The sequence below is a fragment of the Thunnus albacares genome, chromosome 5 (genome assembly GCF_914725855.1).
Source record: "Thunnus albacares chromosome 5, fThuAlb1.1, whole genome shotgun sequence".
Taxonomy (NCBI): Eukaryota; Metazoa; Chordata; class Actinopteri; order Scombriformes; family Scombridae; genus Thunnus; species Thunnus albacares.
In genome coordinates this window covers 22915044-22934030 of record NC_058110.1, presented here as the reverse complement: position 1 = coordinate 22934030, position 18987 = coordinate 22915044, and the positions used below count along the sequence as shown (strand labels likewise).

At 41.4% G+C, this 18987-nt stretch overlaps 1 protein-coding gene across 9 annotated transcripts in view; it reads left to right on the top strand.

The window, feature by feature from the left end:
- The first annotated feature begins 119 nt into the window (after nt 1-119).
- The window catches only part of LOC122982207 (serine/threonine-protein kinase WNK2-like), a 48381-nt gene continuing 29513 nt past the window's right edge, over nt 120-18987 (top strand). For 4 of the 9 annotated variants that reach the window (XM_044351341.1, XM_044351338.1, XM_044351344.1 and 1 more), the window contains exons 1-2: nt 122-656; nt 1020-1844. In XM_044351341.1, coding sequence (XP_044207276.1) covers nt 1197-1844 — 648 coding nt within the window. In that variant the 5' untranslated portion in view covers nt 122-656; nt 1020-1196. Of the gene's footprint in view, nt 657-1019; nt 1845-18987 lie in introns of all 9 variants that reach the window. The other 5 variants (XM_044351340.1, XM_044351345.1, XM_044351343.1 and 2 more) reach the window with 4 other exon arrangements.

The window sequence follows — 18987 nt, the reverse complement described above, 5'->3', positions numbered from 1 at the left end:
CAGTATGAGTAGGCTCTTCACTGTGTCCCAGCGTGCTGTTTGATTGGACGGTCGCTCCAGTCGTTACCAGGGGCGTGGAACCAAGCGAGCTGAATGGGAAACACATTTCTGAGCCTCACCGGTGTATTAACCTTAATGGGGAGAGACGGTGACGAGCGATAACAGTTGTCCGCGTAAATTAAATTGGCGAGGTGACGACAGGAAAACTAAAAAATTTCCCCGTGTCGTAAAGCGACTCGAGTGGTCGCCAACTACACGCTCCGCATACAGCAGCAGCCGCGAAGAAACAGCGGAGCGACTCAGCATCGAGCTGCTGTATCTGCAACCGGGGAGGAGAGAGGGATGCGGGCACTTGAAAGGAGATAAATACAACGTATTCGTGATTTTATTCTCAGTCAGTATGGGGTCCGTGTTCAGTTAGCAAAGACGGAGTTGAACCTGAAATTGTTTGCGGTCGTTTGGTAGCTCCTGTCCGTGAAAATGAGGATAATATGCAGATAGGGCGTTTTTAAAGTCCACCTTTTGTCGTGGACAAGCGGCTAACGTTAGCGAGGTTTCTCCCAATACTGGACCGGGCAGGTCTGTTTCTGCTGTGTATCGTTAGCGTGAGTTTAGCCCAGGTTTGTTTGGTCGATTTTCTTCGCTTTTTGAACCAGGTGAGTCGTGTCCCATCTCTGTTGAATATGTGAAAATGCTAATGTATGTGAATGGTGACTGAAAATGAACAGCAACAAACGTTAAGCTAGTTCTGAATTGTCAAACTTAACGTTAAAGCTAACTTGTGTCGCTCGCTAGTTCACCTGGCCGATGATGGCTCTCTGCTAACAATTTGGCGTTTTGTTTTAACTCATGGGCTTGTCTTTTCATCCACCTGCTTTTATTGACACCAACTAACTCCAACTCTATTATGACTGCTATGCAAAAAAAGAAAAACAATAGATAGCTTCATCTTTTATTACATCCTACATATTGGGGATTTTTGGATTTTTATACTCTAACTGGCAGCACTTCTTTTGCAGCTCTTTATCGGATGAAATCTCGTCTATGACATCCATCTCAGTGTTGTTAGAGGCCTCTGCTGGCAAACTGCGTCACCGAGTGGGCACTGCAGGTATTCATCTCTAGTCTGCGTGTTGGGAAGTCTAGCCATGGCACGAATGACCTGGAAACCAAAGTGACTGAACTTTTAAATCACCATGGAGCCGGAGGCCAATTCAACCTCCGAGGCCCACCAAAAACTGAAATATCCATCTGTGCTCAACTCTCAGTGTGAACTGGCCATCAATATGTATGGGGCCATGGGTGATGGAAATGTCAATCTTATGGACTCAGTAGTGAGAGGTGGGAGTGACCCTGCTGCATACCCTTCCTCCAGTTATCAGAGAAATGTGCGTCAGAGATTCATCAGGAGAAGTCTGTGGTTCTCGGACACAGACGAGCAGGCCTTTGAAGCACCTGAATGTGATAACAGGAGTAAGATCCGAAACATAAATCTGCGAACAATAGTCGACGGGACACGGGGGACTAGTAGTAGTGGGATACAGGAGGGTTCCAGCACTGAAAGTCAAGGTGGGCAAAAAGAGAGTGCAACAGAAAGTGCCAGTGCCGACGAGAAGGAGAAAGGTGGAGATGCATTAAATGTTACATGCAACGAGGGTGGCAGAAACGCTATCAAGGCAGCCAGCGAGGAGAACGAGGAGGAGGCAGAGATGAAGGCGGTCTCCACATCTCCGGGAGGGAGGTTTCTCAAATTTGACATCGAGCTGGGGAGAGGGTCCTTCAAGACGGTCTACAAGGGCCTGGATACTGACACCTGGGTGGAGGTTGCATGGTGCGAGTTGCAGGTAAAGTACTGAAATTGTCCATCTTATTTACAATCTCTCAAACACCCAAACGTAGTGTCATTTAAGAATAAACCAAGTATAGTCAGCATCCACATATAGGTTGAAAAAGCATCCACGCTTTTTTAAAATTCCTACACCTGCAGACGGGTGTGGAAGACATTGTCAAAAAAAAAAAAAAAAAAGACAGAATTAGTTGTTTTACATATTTCAACAAATAACCTTCATTTTTAATTCCCTACAAGAAATACACATTTTTTCCTCAATCAGTGATTTATATTAATGGAGGAATGCCTGATTCTCACAGGAGGCCCTCTCTCTGTCGGTGTGGGTTCGCACCTCATTACAGTATAATGGTGAAGTCTTCAGGGAGCTGTCAGTCAGCCAGAGTCTCATGAGGAAGTCCGCTAAGTTGCAAATGGGTTACCGCTAAATTTTAAATGGTTTACACACAGGGAAAGTGATTGATAAGCATTTGCCACTGACAAAGAGACGCACCAGCACTGAAATATAATGATCAGCAGTTTTGCAAATGCACAAGGAGAGTGTATCTTGTCTTGCATTACACAGACACAGGAAAATCACCAGCTTAGACTGTGCAAAGGTATTAACTAATTATTTCCGTCCTTTGGAGACTGCAGCAGGGATTATCTCTCTCTCCTTCTCCCTCTCTCTCCCAGGAGGCTTAAGGGGGACTACAGTAAGCATGACTGGTCCCCTCAAAGAAAGAAAACCTCTCCTGTGATTTCTTATTCTTACGCTATTCAGATTAAAACTGTTAAGGGTTTCCCTCCAACAGTTTACATTCAAGCATCCTTCATTTTTGCTGCAGTCATTTGCCCCGGCTGATAATGTAATGACTGTAAGCACAGCTATCGGAGTGGACAGTGCAGGAGATGCTTGTGTGTGCTAGGTCCCAGCAGTGTGTCTGCATGCTATGAGCTGCCTCCCACCCTCTGTGCAACAGGAGGTAGGCAGACAGGAAGCAGCTGAAGTGTGCTGTAGCCTGCTGGGAGCCGTGTGGCTGTCCTGTGGCCTCAATGAATACTATACCTAAGGTACTGAAAACATGCTGCGTCAGTAACCGGAGAGACGTAACAATAATGCATTGCAGACAGCTTGATGCATTGAAAATAACTAAACATGTTTTGTATGACTCTAGCATCACAAGACACCGTGACACATCTCAACACTGGGTAGTTCTTTGAAGATAACATGGCTAGGAATTAGTAAAGATACAGTAAAGCACATGATGACTTCATTTGGATGATGATGTCATGCAGACTTATAGTAGTGGTGAGCAATTCAACATCTCCCTCAACTTGACAGCATGGAGCTGCAATCGGACTCAGCGGATGGTAGGATGTGGAACAGGAAGCAATTTACTGTATTTTATTCATCCCTAGTGACACATATTAAAACTCCCTCTAGTGGACAGTCAATAATTAACATCAATTATTGACATTAATCACAATACAACTGGTCCTTTCTTACTGTCATGTCCTCATCCAGTTGCTCTCACATATTGTAGCTTTGAGCTGGCTATCTTTCATAAAAACTGTCGGTTAAACAAAATGCTGACCTGATCAATGTGTTTCATCAGAGTGCTCTCTGGTTCATCAGCTTACCGGGCGGATCAGAACCATTGATTGAGACCTTATTGTGTGTGAGTCAATAAGATCTCATGTGGGATCTTCTGCTGCTGATCAGAACTGCTTGTGATCTCATGTTGATGAATCCTGCCTTTTATAAATGTCTTTCCAGTGAGTCGCACCATCTGAAAAGTTCAAGCTGGCGTAGGTAGTGTTCTGGAAAAGACACAAAAAAAAAAAAAAGCGCCATAATTTGAAAATAAAGCCCTCCTCCTGCAGCTCTCCCCCCTCCGCTCTCTATCCTAAGCCCCTCCCACCAGACGAGCACGGGCATATGCATGTGTTTCATATGCACGCAACACAAGTTTAACAGCTTTCTACTGCACTTACACACACACACAACTTCCTCTCAAGGCACAACAACCTTTAGTAAACAGTAGACAGGAAATAGGACCGCCACCTCTCGCCTGTTTGAAGTCCGCCACAAAAGTAATGAGTGTCCCATCTCCCTGCTTGAAATCAAGTGATACCACGTCTCTTTCATTGTCTGTCTCCAAAACTAGAGATGCACTGATCTGACTTTTTCAGTCTTGATACCGATATAGGGGCTTTGGGTATCGGCCAATACTGAGTACTGATCCCATACTAGTGTTTCATTAATATTAAATTAATAAGCTGTATGCCTCACTGTGAGGAAAAGACTGGGGTCATTCTTTTATGTGTAAGGCAACATCAGGCTTGACATAAAAACTGCTTTCCTAACTATGTAACACAAAATGTAACAAATAAATATGTAGATATAAATGTACGGAATTGTTACTTATTAAAATAACTGTATGCGATACCAGGTCGGCCCATCGTCACCGATACCCGATCCAGCTATTTGTGTCAGTATCGGACCGATATCCGATATAGTATCGGAGCATCTCTATCCAAAACCTCCTCAGTTACCAGTCCATCAGAGAGCCAGATCCGCACCTCCAAACCGAGCCCCAGAGCGACGAGCAGCACCAGGACGCAGACTTTTCACTTTCGGGAGCCGAGTTCACTTCCACTGAAAGTCTTTTGCTCCGATGTTGTTAAAATTATGCGCTGTTCAGTTTCCCCTGCACTACAAGCAATAGTCTGATGATCGCACATTGCTTTTCATTCTGCTTTCTGTTGATATTCCCGTCTTTTTCTTCTCTCCTTCAGAAATTCATGCACTCCCATCACTTCCTATCCGTCGGTATCCCACTGCTCGCCTGGCCTCCAAACTTTGTGTCATGTGCATAGAAGTGGGGGTGGGGGGGATCGATTCTTTGATGCATCGCAATACGGATGTGGACTTTTCGGCATTGATTTACAATTGTCAAAAATCAATATAACAAAACGCTTCTAAAAAACATTACCTACCTTAGCTTTAATGACAAGCAGTTCAGTAATAAACTGTCATTAGTGTGGTGCTGAGTTGGGACGAAGTTTTGCAAAGCTGCATTTTTGGGCTGCAACGAATGATTATATGCATTATCTGAATAATCTGCCGATTATTTACTCAATTAATTGTTTGATCTATAAAATGTCACAAAATTACGATTTATGACCAACAGTCAAGAACCCAAAAGTATTCGGTTTACTGTATAAAAGACCAAGATAAACAAAAGTAAAGGAAATATTTGAAATATTATTTTAGAGGCTGGAATTCATGAAATTTGGCATTTTTGCTTAAAAAAAAATAGCCAGTTGATTCATCGACCAACTATTTCAGCTCTAGTCATTTTGGATATTGCAATGTAAAATTGAAGCCACTGTAGTAGTAATTTAACGTCAAGTCGTTTGGACAGGGTTTACAGTTGCTTTATTGTGTGATTGTGTAAACTGAACACATCAATCTGAGTAGGTGTACTAAGCTTGTTGAGCAGACTCTTTATCTTAGTACAGTGAATGAGATATTTTATTGCCTTTTTTTAAAGAGAGAATCAGAGGTTTATAGCTCTGCTGGGATTTATCAGCATGCTTAATGTTATTGTGTGTCATGTCACTTTAAAGACTGGTGGTCTCAGCCAAGAACCCACACTGCCCACAATCATACCATACCTTCTCTGTCACATTTGATAGCATACTACAAGTACAGGTATCAACTGGTTTTAAGATTGAAGCCAAATAGTGAATATTTTAAGCCTGTGTTGTGCATGTTTAGTGTTCAGTGTTGCATGTAGATGATGCCAGCTTTGCCTCGCTCAGTGAACTGTGGTGGGAAAGACAGGGGAGTTTTCTGTGGAAGACAGAGAGACAAAGATATGACGCCGTGGTTTTCCACTGTTTTCCCTTCTTGCAATGGTCACATGGTTTTCTTGCCTAGAAATTTTAATCTGGCCCTGTGTTTATTCTTTCTGTCTGTCTTTCTCCCCCCTCTCTCTCTCTCTCTCTCACTCCTTTGTCCCCTTCCTCCTGTGCCCATCTCCCCCACATCTCAGTTTCTGTGCCAGGCTGCTGGCATAACACAGATGGCCCTGGCTCAGGCAAGGATGTTAATCTGAAAGAAAGATGCCTGTTGTGAGTTTTTCATTGTCAAGAAGAAACACTTCTTGTGTTTCTGTTTGCCTTGTCATTGCTTACTGGAATTTTTTTAAACTTTGGAAAGTTCCTGTTTCTGCCAATTGTTGCTCTGTGTATAGATATTGATCTTAGCGTTGAATGCTGTGTGCACACTCACACACACACACACAGTTTACTTCTGACTTTGTGCAGACTGCACTGTGGTATTTGGCAGTGAGCTTGTTGTGCTGTAGATTAAATCTGGTTCTCAGCTCGTGAATGCAGAGCTGGCAATGATACCAGGGCGGTGATATGAGGCTGCCTGTCTCTAAGTGTTTGCTGTAGATTCAGACATTCTTGAACCAAGCAAACATAGCAAATGTAAGGGTGGGTGATATAGCAAAAATATCATCACTATTTTTTTCAGGCAGTATCATGATAAACAATCTTATCACAGTTCTTTTTCATGTTGGTTTTTAAGACTATTTTGCAAATTACTGAACAGTACTCGAGATTAAAGGTTAAAAAAACTTTTGACTTTTGATAAACTATTGTTTATCACATGATAGAAATTTGTCTCAGGTTAGGGGCTCACAAATACCATAAATACATACACCCGTGAAAGGCTCAGATACAGTTACATTAAAACATAAACAATTTCCATGAATAAATAAGAGCAGTTGTGCAAAACTGCATTAAAAAGTAGTGACTTGTTTGTTTGGCCTTGTTTTAAAGTGGATATTGCAGTGGGAAACCAAACTAACAGTTCAACCAAACTAATTTCACAGCTGAAAAGCAAACAGTTGATGTTGTGTTGAAGTGTTGGTATGTCATTTCGGATAACTAGCAGGATGTGCACCATTTATAAAAAAACAAAAACAAAAAAGGCACCAACACAATACACCTAAGCTGGCATCACACTAGCTTGTGGCATGACAGAAGTTAGTGCTGCCAGTTAGAAGGTGAGCTAACCGCTAAACGGTGGCGTTTACCTGTAGCTCAGCTGTTAGTTCAACATATTCTGCAGCAGGTGAACCTCCAGGACATTGAAACTTATATAGATTTCACAAACATGCTACCAAGTATCAAATCCGTGAGCTAACTGGTGAGCTGGCCATGTGACGAAGCTCAGCATTTACCATTAACAACAAACAGTTTGGGCTCCTGAGGTGAACTGTGCAGATAGCACATGATGTTCTGCTGTGAGCTCGTTTTTAACCAAAATCCTTGTCGCTGGAGGTCATTTTCTCCAGCAGATTGGAGATATGGTATGAGGTGCTAGCCATGTCTGTGCTGTTACCCGTTAGTCTCCAGCTAGCAGGCTGCGCACTGTCATGGAGCTGAACTGGTACAATATGCACTGTAACATCATACTAACAATCTCTCCATAAAGGCAGGTCGTGGAGACATTTTGATCATTCACGATCTAATATTTTCATATTGCACACCCCTTATCAAATGACACCAAGAGTCACAAGGTCAATGTCTTGGTTCCAGTCACTGGGTTGTGCTGTAGCAGTAGATTAGATTGACCAATGTTATAGGATGGTAATGTGCTTTTGAGCATAACCTCTGGTTGTCTCTTTGGATTAGCATACATAGAGCTAGAAACAATAACCCCTCCTTGACTGCTCATATGGAAAAAGGAAAACAAAGTTGGAGATGCCCAAGTAGGTCATTTGTTACAGCCCATTTGGCATTAAGAGGCCCAGGGATTCAAGGCCAGTCAGACCCAGTGGCTGTAGCTAACAGTGCCTTATCAGTGGCCCCATCTTCAGGCATGCCTGAGCTCCTGTGTCACTCAGCCAACTGAGGACCCTGAGGGGAGAAGAACAAGCCTGTCAAAGCCACAGCAATGTGGCCTGTGGTATGGCCCCAACTTGTTGAGGCTAGTTAATGGAATCGAGATATTATACATCAGAGACAGTCGGTGGCCAACAAACTAACATAGTCAGAAAAATGAAAGATTTCAAAAAGCTTACTTGTCAGTGTCATGCTGTCAGTTTTATATTGTTTGGCAAGATAAGAATTAAGACTAATTTGACAATCTGACCCAAACACAATCTCAGAAGTCCAGGCAAAGAAATGTGTACAGTATTATGCTGCCCACGAAAAGTCACACAGCCTTCTATGAATTTCAAGTTGGGAACATGTGTCCACATTTTTAAAGAGGTCATATGACCTGTGGCTGTCGCTGTTGTTGCAGCAGCAGCTTCATGTTTCTATAGTGAAAATCTTTCAACAACACTGATACTTAACTTATCCGTACAATGATGCATGCCATTAAGTTATTATCATTATTTGCATTCTTTACAAATGATCAGGGAAGCAGCTGATCTTTGCTTAACTATGTAATAAATAGTGTATATTCTATTAATAATATCATTTTGAACGATAAGCTTGTTACTTAGTAATAAGGCTGTGTCATGGAAATTTGAACCGCGTAATAGTGTAACTAAATCCAAATAATACTTCTGTTTGTGTTTAGGATGAAGAAAATAATGGTGTTAGCAAATGTTTTGAACAGCGACACTCAGTCAGCCTCTGTTATACATCTACAGTCACCAGCCAATCCCAATGCTGTGCTGAACTGACCTTATTAGTACAGCTATGTAAGTAGCTGTTGATGTTTGTCAGACTGCTGTGGAAGCAAGTATACAGTTATCGTCCAACTCTGGCGGTCCTTGATGACTGATTGACTTAATATTGGAAAACTCGTCCAATATTCACTTCAATAGAAGTGCAGGGTAATATCAAGCAGCAGATGTCAACCTACACAACACAACACAACACAATCAATTCCAACATAGACAGGAAGTTAAAAGACAAAACAATGGAGTCGGAGACTTCCTTATTGCTGAAGGGTAATGGTTCTGCCGTTTCCGCATCCACCTCTCCCTCCCTGGGGTGGTGCATATAGTAAGAATAACTAGACAAATTAATGTTTCATATCAAGTTTCAACTGCTCATGCCAATTCCAACTTCATGCAACCAAGTTCTGTCTATTGTCATGTTTAGCGAAGGCCATTGGGAACAGGCACACAAGGGTTAGGGCACACACACCACTTGTAGTTTAAGTGGTTTAAGAATTGGAGTGTTTTCAAGTAGGGGAAAGCTCTCCCCCTCATTTACTACAGCTGAAGAGCCCATAAGCAAGGTTTTTCCTAATTTATTCATAAAAGGAGTTATAAGTGTTTGTAAGAAAATGTCCAGAATTCAGAAACTTGTATAAGTTTAATATGCTTGGCAGAAGGAGCTTTAATATTCAGAGGTGGACAACACTATAGAAAAACCTTAGAATACTATGCATTAGCCCCATGTTCAGTTGGTGAAGCTCATAATGCTTGTCAAATGTGCTTGTGGTATTGTGAAGCAAATTCCAGTTATGTGTTTTAGTTAGATTTGGTGGCTATGTATGTGTGCCTACTGCTCTTCTTTGACAGTGCATTTTTGTCTGTCTTTGGCATGTGCTTTCACATTTGAGACCTTTCTTCTTGCCACATTGCATTACATTGTTCGCCACTGATGCCCCAGCAATTCCAGCAGTGGATATCTGTGCCACCTTGTTTTGACCTAAAAGCTCTGTATAAAGAACGGGCATGGTCAGACTTTTATTAAGGTTGACACATACAGCTAACAGTTTACATCAGTGGTCAGTGATCAAAATATGAAATTATGCTCACTGTGCCTTCACATCTGACTGTTATAGTATTGTCTTCACTGATCATACCAGCATTCAGTGAACAACCTCTAGAGATGCACCTTTTTAACACACATACACTCCTGCAATCAAACCTTGAACTGATGAAGATTAAATCTAAATGACCTTTGACCTCTCGAGTCCCTCCCCAAACAACAGAAAGTGTCACAACAGCTCATTAGGACTAGTAATCCCTTTTGGAATTTAAGAAGGTTATTTGTATGAATGAACCTGAAGCACCTCTGTATCCTGTTAAGGCGTCCTGCTTAGGCTCTGTGGTATAAGGGTTACTTTTAATACACACTCCAGTTGATCTCTACATCACTAATCTATTTATGTAATAACCTCATAAGACTCTGCAATTCATTTTTGTCCTCTGTGGGGGACATGAATCTGAGACCTTTTAGTCAAGCACCATTTATGCAATCTATTTGAGTCGTACTGTACTGTCAAAGGGACATCCTGGGCTTTCTAGTGATGCCACAGTTGTGGGGGTGTGGCTAACAGGGCACATGGACTGTTTTTTTCAAAATGGCGGGCATCCCAGCTTCCACATTTTATGGCAACAAGGGAAGTAAATGATATATATATTTTTTGCAAATATATTTCATTTGCTAATAATTGTTTCTTCAATATGAGTCTTAATTTAATTTTAGTAGGATTTCCGAAATGTTGTGTAATTTTAACCCATTCAAAACACAACTTTTATTCAATATCCTTTATAGTGGACAGCAGGACTTACTAATTCCCGTTTTTAACCAATTTCCATACATCAGGAAACAAGGCTGAGTGAAAGAAAAAGGATTTTACTCAGAATTGTGGAACAGCTCTAAGTCTGACTCCCCGACTTAGAGCTGTCAGGAGATGAGGTGGAGGAGGGCCAGACAGTAGAGCAGGAAGTTGAAAGCTCAAAGGAGGACATCAAGGAGCCTGAGCAGGGACAAAGTGACGACATAGCACGGCAAAGTGTAAGCTAGGGCTCTGAAGTGTATTGGTATTACAGTGTCTAGAAAGGGAAATGAGAGCCTTTTTAGTTGAGGAGATTCTGATTACTTCAAACGATACATAGATGACCAAGTTTTTGAAAAAATGTCAGAGCATACAAACCAGCAGGAGGTGTTCATCTTTGGAGGCAGCCTTAAAACCACTCCAGAGGAGCTAAAAACCTTCTTTGGCATATCTATGTACATGGCATGTCTCAGATACCCTAGGATCCGGATGTACTGGGCGGTAAAGACGAGGGTCCCAGTTATAGTCGATTCAATGAGTCAGGACAGACCTGTCAAGATTAGGCAGTCCATCAAAGTCACAACTGATCTTGATGTCTCTGATGAGGAGAAAAAGAATGACGCCCTCTGGGAGGGGAGACCTCTTAAACGGAGTGCAACAAGGCTGCTCCGATCTGCCGAGATCAGGGTAGGCCTGTGTAGATGAGCAGATGACTCCCTTCACAGGCTGGTGTCCTGTATGGCAGTTTGTGCCAGGGAAACCAAATCCCACAGGACCGAAAGCATTTGTGCTTGCCAGTCCCAGTGGTCTGGTGCTGGATGAGACGGTCAGTGAAAGAGAAGCACCATGTTACTGTGCCTAGACCTGCTGTTGTGGCTGAGTACAACAAAAACGTGGGTGGAGTTGATTTGTGCGACCGCATAATCAGCTTTTACCCGATGTCTAGCAGCACAAGAAAATGGATCATCTGAACAGTCCTGCATTTCTTTGACCTGGCTGCCACAAACAGGTGGATCAAGCACAGGTCAGACCACCAGGTCCCTGGAAGACCAGAGGAGAGGCTGCATTATTTTGACTTCAAGCTGCTGCTGGCTGAAGAAATGATTTCTCAGGCACAGGGTGGTCGAAGTCAACAGGTTGACAAGGTGGCCAGTGATGATGATGAGATGAGCACTGATGATGAAAAGTACATTCCAAAAATGATGAAGAGGCCTGTTGAACCATAGCCCAATGACGATGTCAAAAAATATCAGGTGCTCCATTTGCCAAAAATGGTGGAGGCAGTACATGTATCACGGTGCAGGAGAGAAGGATGCAAATGGAAAACATTTGTCAGGGGTATTAAATGTAACATGTTTTCGTGAGCTTCAAAGACAAAAAACTGCCTCCTGTTGTACCATGCATAATCTGTCGTTAGTGTCGTGTGTGTCGTGACCTAACAACCCGGTTTTAGTTGACTATCAAGTGTGCAGAATGCAGTTAAATCAAAAAGATATCAAATAATACCATTTTACTTTTTTTTTTTTTTGCTTTAACATGTTTCTTTCAACCACATCACTTAAATTATATAAAAAACATTCTAAATATCAAAAACTTTTTCTTCTGGGTCTCGAGTGGAAAAAGAAATGGCTACACTGTGGCACTCGTGTCTTAAGTCTAACCTTAAACTGTAATTAACATTCAATTCATGCTCAAGGACTGTTGGATTATTGAATAATTGAATCACACATCCATCTAAGGGTTTTCAGTGTGTACAGTATATGTGCTTTTAATGAGGTTAAGGTGTGACCTACTGAACCTTAACTTACTGTTTTTATAGAAAATACATTGAAATATTAAATTTATGCACAAGGCTCTATCTAGCTCACACATGCTGTCACTATGTTGCAAGGAATGTACACTTAAAATACCTGAAAATTATTAATGCTGAGTAACCTTCTGTTAAATCATAACTTCATGGAGCTTAATGATCATCAGAGAGTTGCTGATTCAAACCTGTAGTTATTTTTAGAGGTTTAAATTTCTGGTGGTGTTGCTGTGAGCTGACTAAAATGTGTTTATGACATTGTGATCTGTTGAATTGATCTGTTTATCCGGCTGTCTTCAGGCGGTTATACAACTCATATATGCACAGCCTAAATATGTCTACCAAAAAAGAATCAGATGGCCATGTTTTGAAATTTGACTGAGAAAATAAGGCATGCAGGGACAGATAGTGTAGATGTTATCTTTTTGTTACAAAACATGTTGGAAGTTACAAAACCAGTTGGTCTGTAACACTAGTATCCTGAATCTCCCCTCCATCTCTGATTCCTTCCCACTGCAGCAGTCGTTCTGCAGTCTGTCTGCTGTCAAATCTGACAAATTTACGGTGCTGTTTAGCCAGCATATCATGCTGCCACACTTGCGTAGCTACCACAACCCTAGAGTAGTAGTTGCACTTAAAATTGACAGTGATGAATTTAACACAATGTTCTTGAAATTGCTTTTATTATTGATGACCTGGTCAGATTTTTTGAAAAGGCGCTGTGGAATATAGGAAAAAACCCTTGCTTTTATTTTGCCTGTGTGGTGTTTAGTCTGGGTCAGAGTATTATGCTGCATCAAGGCTGTCTCACTGGCTCTGTGCCCCCACACTGCAGCGGCTGATAAAATGCTCAAAGGAGGGGTTGGCCTGGCCGCCCAGTTCATCTCAGGACATCTCTACCCAGCACACCGCTGTTTTCTGCCTCGTCTCAGCTCCAGCCCTCATCATCAGTGATCTGGGAATAGGGGCACATGTGCGAGACTGCCCACCCTCTCTACTCTCACTTTCTGGCTTGTACCAGTCCATGCTGGCTTCATTAGGCCTTAGTCATTTACATGGGCATCAAGCACATTTGTGAATATTTGTCTCAAGTTCAGAACAGATGGGTGAAATTGCCACCCTGGGTATCATAGCACCACAGCTATTCATAGCTAACTGTATTAGCTATTCTACAGTTTTTACAATGGGTCTGAGTATCTTGTGTGTTACCATTAAGCATGGATGTTTGGTGTGTGTGCGAGAGAGAGAGAGAGAGAGTGTGTGTGTGTGTGTGTGTGTGTGAAAAGGATGTCATCACCAGCTGTCGTGCCTCAGGTTCTGCTGAATACGCAGGTTAATGCCGCTTCTTCACTATGAAGCCTCTGTGATTAGAAATTAAAAAGCTTAGAAGAACATGGCCTATTTTGATCTTGCTGCTGACTGTAGAATCACAATAAAGACTAAATAATGTCAGCAAATAATAATATTCAGTATTAATAGCCAATTGACTCTTATTCATTAACATATAGTTTCAGCACTTCTGAAGATGAGTATCCGGAGGTCCAGTGTTAATTAGGGCGCTTTGGGTCTGTTCTCCAGCCCCTGCATCACTAGAGAGACATCTTGTCTGCGAATCAGTCGACTGTAGACAGTATATGATGGTCTAGACAATTATCACACTCATTTGTGGCAATATGTAATTTTCTTTTGAAGTGGTGCCTCTGCTTTTTTGCCTGGAGGTTAATGTTTTGTTTCATGAATTTATTAATTTTCATGTCAGCGGGTGTGGCTTATCTTTGCTGTATTTCTTCATTCATCATTAGAACACCTCAGGACCTCCCTCAATGTCTGTTTCACCATGTCTCATGTTTTAGGAGATTAGAGCCCAGCCAATACTCCGGCTTTTCATCAGCTTTGATGAGCAGTCTGTCGACAGAAAATGAATTGCCAACTATTATAATAATTGACTAATCATTTTTTAAGCAACACTCTGTGGTTCCAGCTTCTCCAATGTGAGGATTTGCTACTTGTCTTTGTATTATGTTTATAAAAATTTAATGTCTTTGGGTTCTAGAAAATTATAATGAGCATTTTCTCCTAAATTCTTGATTGATTAATCAAAGAAATGATGAACAGATTATTCAATAATGAAAAAAAATCACATGTTGCAGCCCAAATCACAGAAGTAGCGAGATCAGTACATAAATTAGCATTTATGCAAAAAAAAATATTTTTTTGTACAGTACTGTGCAGATGTTTTAGGCACTAAAAGTAAAGTGAGGATGCTTTAAAAATAATACCATAAATCATGTTTATTTATCAATTAACCTCATACAAACCGCAGTAAACAGAAAAAACCCTAAATCAAAATATTTGGTGTTGACACTTGATACCACACAAGTATCTTGGAGAACTTGCCAAAGTTTTTTGTGGATTTTGGCTGTCTCAGTTACTTCAGTCTCTTCAAATCTCAGGGCTCTGTGGGGGCCATTAAGTCTGGGGTCATTGTGATGCTGCAGACTCAGTTGAGACTGTTTAGACGTCTCCCTGATGGTATTTCATAATGGAATCTAAACATCTAAAGGCCATGATTCCTCTTGATTTAGTTTTAAAGCCTTTTTAAGTCCTTTTCTTTATAGTTATCTTTAAAAAAAATCCCAGGATTTAAATTTTTGTCCTTATCTGATTTTTAAAACTCAAACACTGACATCAGTGGCCTCCAGAAACTCAAGGAACACTCGGGTTCTAAACAAAGATGTGATCAATACGAATGTCACCCAGCAGTTGTCATGCTCATTGCATAAGCAGCATTAGTCTTACGAGGAGGCAAGTATGTAATCAGAATTTCTTGTTTCTTTGTGTCAAAGAATTTGTTTGTCAGCCTACGCATTTAGTCTGTGACAGGAAAGAGGTTTAGAGGAGGTTTGTATGCCCTAATCCACATTGGCTAACTCCTGGTCACAATCAGTCAGACACACTTATATACTTGTAAACCCATGTAACAAACATAAGTGCCTTTCAGTGTGGTTCACTCAAAGTTCTTCAGAACAGCGGTGACACAATGCTTTGTTTTTGTCCTGTTTTTTTTTTTTTTTTCTGATTACTGATGGTGCTGACGGCATGATGATGTCTCTCATACACCTCTTCCTCATAGCTTCTCCTTATCTCTTTCCATCATTTTTCTTAGCTCACACCCTTACACACCCAGACAGCAGAGTAGTCATTTGGTCACAGGCTGATTTAAATAGTAATGGCTTGTCATAGCGAATGGTGTTCCTGTCTTTCAAGCTCCTCCTTGACAAGGCTGGGCAACACATACACATTTTTGCCCTCCCCTTAGCGTTGCAGCAATATCACCAGCTCCACCTTGTTTAAAATATTTTACCATGCTACTCTTGAGTGCCAGTGCGCCAATTAGCAGAGCTTGGGTGTAAAGTGGCCTCATGGCAGGGCTGTAACACTGAAATAGAGATAACAGAGTGACCAGCAGCTGCTGGCCAAATCCTCCTGCAGCCATGACTGATGGGACACAATTCAGCAGTGGGCAGTCTGCTGGCTCGTGGCTCTCCCTGCACCAGCTTTTGTTACAGCAGCAGAGTCACTGCAATAATCATCTGCTATTGTGGATGGGTGCAGAAGGTGGCCAAGTAATTTAACATACCTTCTTCAACCTGGCAACCAGAGTTCATGTCCCATGGTTCCAAGCATCCTCATTGTTGAAATGTCTAAAGAAGCTGTGAATAAGACACAGATATATGGTTGGTGTTCTGTAGCACTCTTAAGTAAAGAGAAAAGTCCTGAATTGACCAAAGTATGATGACATTGTTAATTTGACTGAACCTAAGCGATTCATTGCAGTGTTAAAAAGCTATACTATGTCCTGATTGCCCTGTGGTTTCAGCATGGCCACTGTGTGTGTGTGTATGTGTGTGAATGAGACATATCTTGGCAGGTTGAGCATTTTGTACAGTTTATCTTTAAATGTATTTGATTTCAACAGAGTCCATTTTTAGTTTGTTTTAATAGTACATCCTGATTTGAAATACTTTCTGTCTAAATCTCCTTAGCCAGTTGTGACACACATTGAGTATGTTGGGTTTAGCTATCTAGATTTTACACTGTAGTAGAGGTTGTTGACAAGTTCTTTGAATACAAATCCTTGTCACACTATTGTTGCTAATCCTAAATGATGCTAATCTGCCCCTTGTTAACCAAGGATCACGACGAGGCCAAGTTAACGGAGGAAAGAGGAAATTGTAATTAGGAACACAAAGCTATGGAGAAAGACCACTTTGAGTGTGTAATTTAGCTGCCATAATTAGAACTATTGCTGAAACCTGTTACTCTCCTAATGAATCTGCTCCCCTCACTGAGGAGCTCACTGATGTTAGAGATTTGAATATTAGGCAAAAACCTGCAAACTTTTCTGGTCTCATCAGGCATACTGTGAGAATAAGGAGCACCTCTAGATAAGACAGACTGGATGGTGTCTGTCCTCCACATTCTTTGTGGCTTTTTCTTGGTAATTTTTTCGACCCTTTCAGGCCAGTGTCCAAAAACATTATGTTCCTAAGATTTCTCACCAGGGAATAAAGCCTGTTATCTTTGCCTCTGTGCTTTCCTACTGGCCTTTTTTCTTTTTATGGACCCAGCAACACTGTTGTGTGCAAACATTAAGCCAAGAGTAAGAGACTGTTATTTCTGTAATTTAGGGGACTTTTGATTTAGTCATTTAGTGGTTTTATACCACAGACATTCCACTGTGTGTGTGTGTGAGAGAGAGAGAGAGAGAGAGAGAGAGAATGAAAGATGGGAGTTAATGTTAATAATACAGTTCCCATGAGTTTTCAGCTTTTTTGTGTGTGTTTTCTCTGCATGAGAACACTATTAGCTTCTATCACTCGTGTGTGTGTGTGTGTGTGTGTGTGTCTGTCAGCTTGTTTGGGATATATCTCTTAGATTGATGCTCCAGAGAGGTGGCCTGCCTCAGCACTCTTCAGCCCCACAACTCCCCTCCTTCTAGGGGAAGTCTGATTCTATTAGTGGATAATCAATAGTAGACGCTCGTCCTGCTGTAACCCCTCAATTCATGTGGTCTACGTTTTTTGATCAGGTAAAAAGTGCATTTACTGCAGGGAAAAAAATGGCTGCATCCTTCTGATGTCAGTTGTGCTACACTGTGTGTGTGTGTACATTAACTGTATATAACTGTATATTAATACAGTGAAGTCTGAACAACTGGTGGTTCGGACCAATCGGTGTCCTTTGAGGATGATCGCGTGATCTTGCAATCTTGCAATCTCGCAAATCCAGCTGCCTCACAAGGCAAGATGGTTGATAGACGGTGATAGACAAATGGTTCATCCAATCACCTGCCAAGTATTTTTTGAAAGTGCCTACACTTTTCCAAACACTTTCCAAGGACGACTTATCAGATGGTTCTATGTAACAAACCATCTTATGCGTCAGGTTAGCTTCTTTTTTATGGCAGAAATTCCAATTCAATGGTAGCCTAAATCATTTGACATGCTTGCAGTTGTCTCTACAGTTAGCCTAGTACTTGTGTGTGTTGAGGTGCAGGATCTTCCAGAACCAATTTCACATGAAGGATGCTCATTGTTCGACAGATTTATGTTGCATTATGTGTGTTTTCTCAACCTTCTATGTGAGTATGATAGGCTGATAATAAGCTTGATTAGAGATGCTGAGTGCACTATACAGGCTAGCTTCTGGGGTTGTTTTTTCTTTATCCAGAATGTTGCACTTAAAAGCTCAAAATGTGTTGTTTAAAAAGTACCCAGATAAATGTGGGTATTTAAAAGCAGACTTGGCAAGGAAGTGTACTGATTAAAAAAATATCCATTTTGCTGGCACAGTAAGGCACCTGGAGTGATAACATCTACACGTGCATACTGTACACTCTGCAGCATAGGGGGCCTCAATGTAATTCAATCTCCAAACTAAGGCAATATTTGTTCCATGCTCTCCCCATAGTTGTATTACACATTGCTGATTATTTAAGTAGTTTACAGGGGAACAGCCAGAGCCTTTTATGTAAAACCAATTTGCTCCTCTAACTGGCAACTGCAATTCTTACTGCTATGTTGTGTATATACCACCAGATTCTCAGGTAAAGTAGCAGAGCTGATAGACATCTCTCCACTATAAGGGTGCCTTCTTCTTAAATGGACAGTATGCAGTTAAGATGGCATGTGACATTAGGCCAGCAACTTGATTTGAACACATAGTTTTGCCATTACATGGTATAGTGTCCTGCACAGTTCCCATGACTAATACTTTAATCTATTACCTGGTCCCTCCAGCACCCTGAGGCCCACTGTTTTTGTGTCTTATTCTGATATGTCTTTTTTGCTGTATGAGCTCACCGGGGCTGTGGAACTAATAGAGTTCAGCACACAGATTTAGTGGGTGGCAGCCGAGTGGAGCACAGCTTTATAGATTGCTTCCTGCTAATGTCACAATCTATTTTTCTGTCCCTGCTGCCCGGTATGGTTTTCTCTGTGTGTGTGTGTTTAACCTCGCCCCACAATCTGCTGTGACCAGCTGAGCCTTTTCTTAAGCCAAGTATACCCCACAGACTTGATAAGATTCTTATATATGCACACAAAACACTAGATGATCTGTTTGCAGCACCGTTTGGATTCATAATGTAATATAATGATGAGTCACACTCGTTAAAAGCTCACATCCCTCACAGTAACTAGAATCTTGTATATTGATGCTTCTGTGATATCCTTTGTCTTGGGGGTGGGTATTTGTGTGTCTTGGGAAGTGACATTCTTCTAGTGCCTCAGTGTGTAT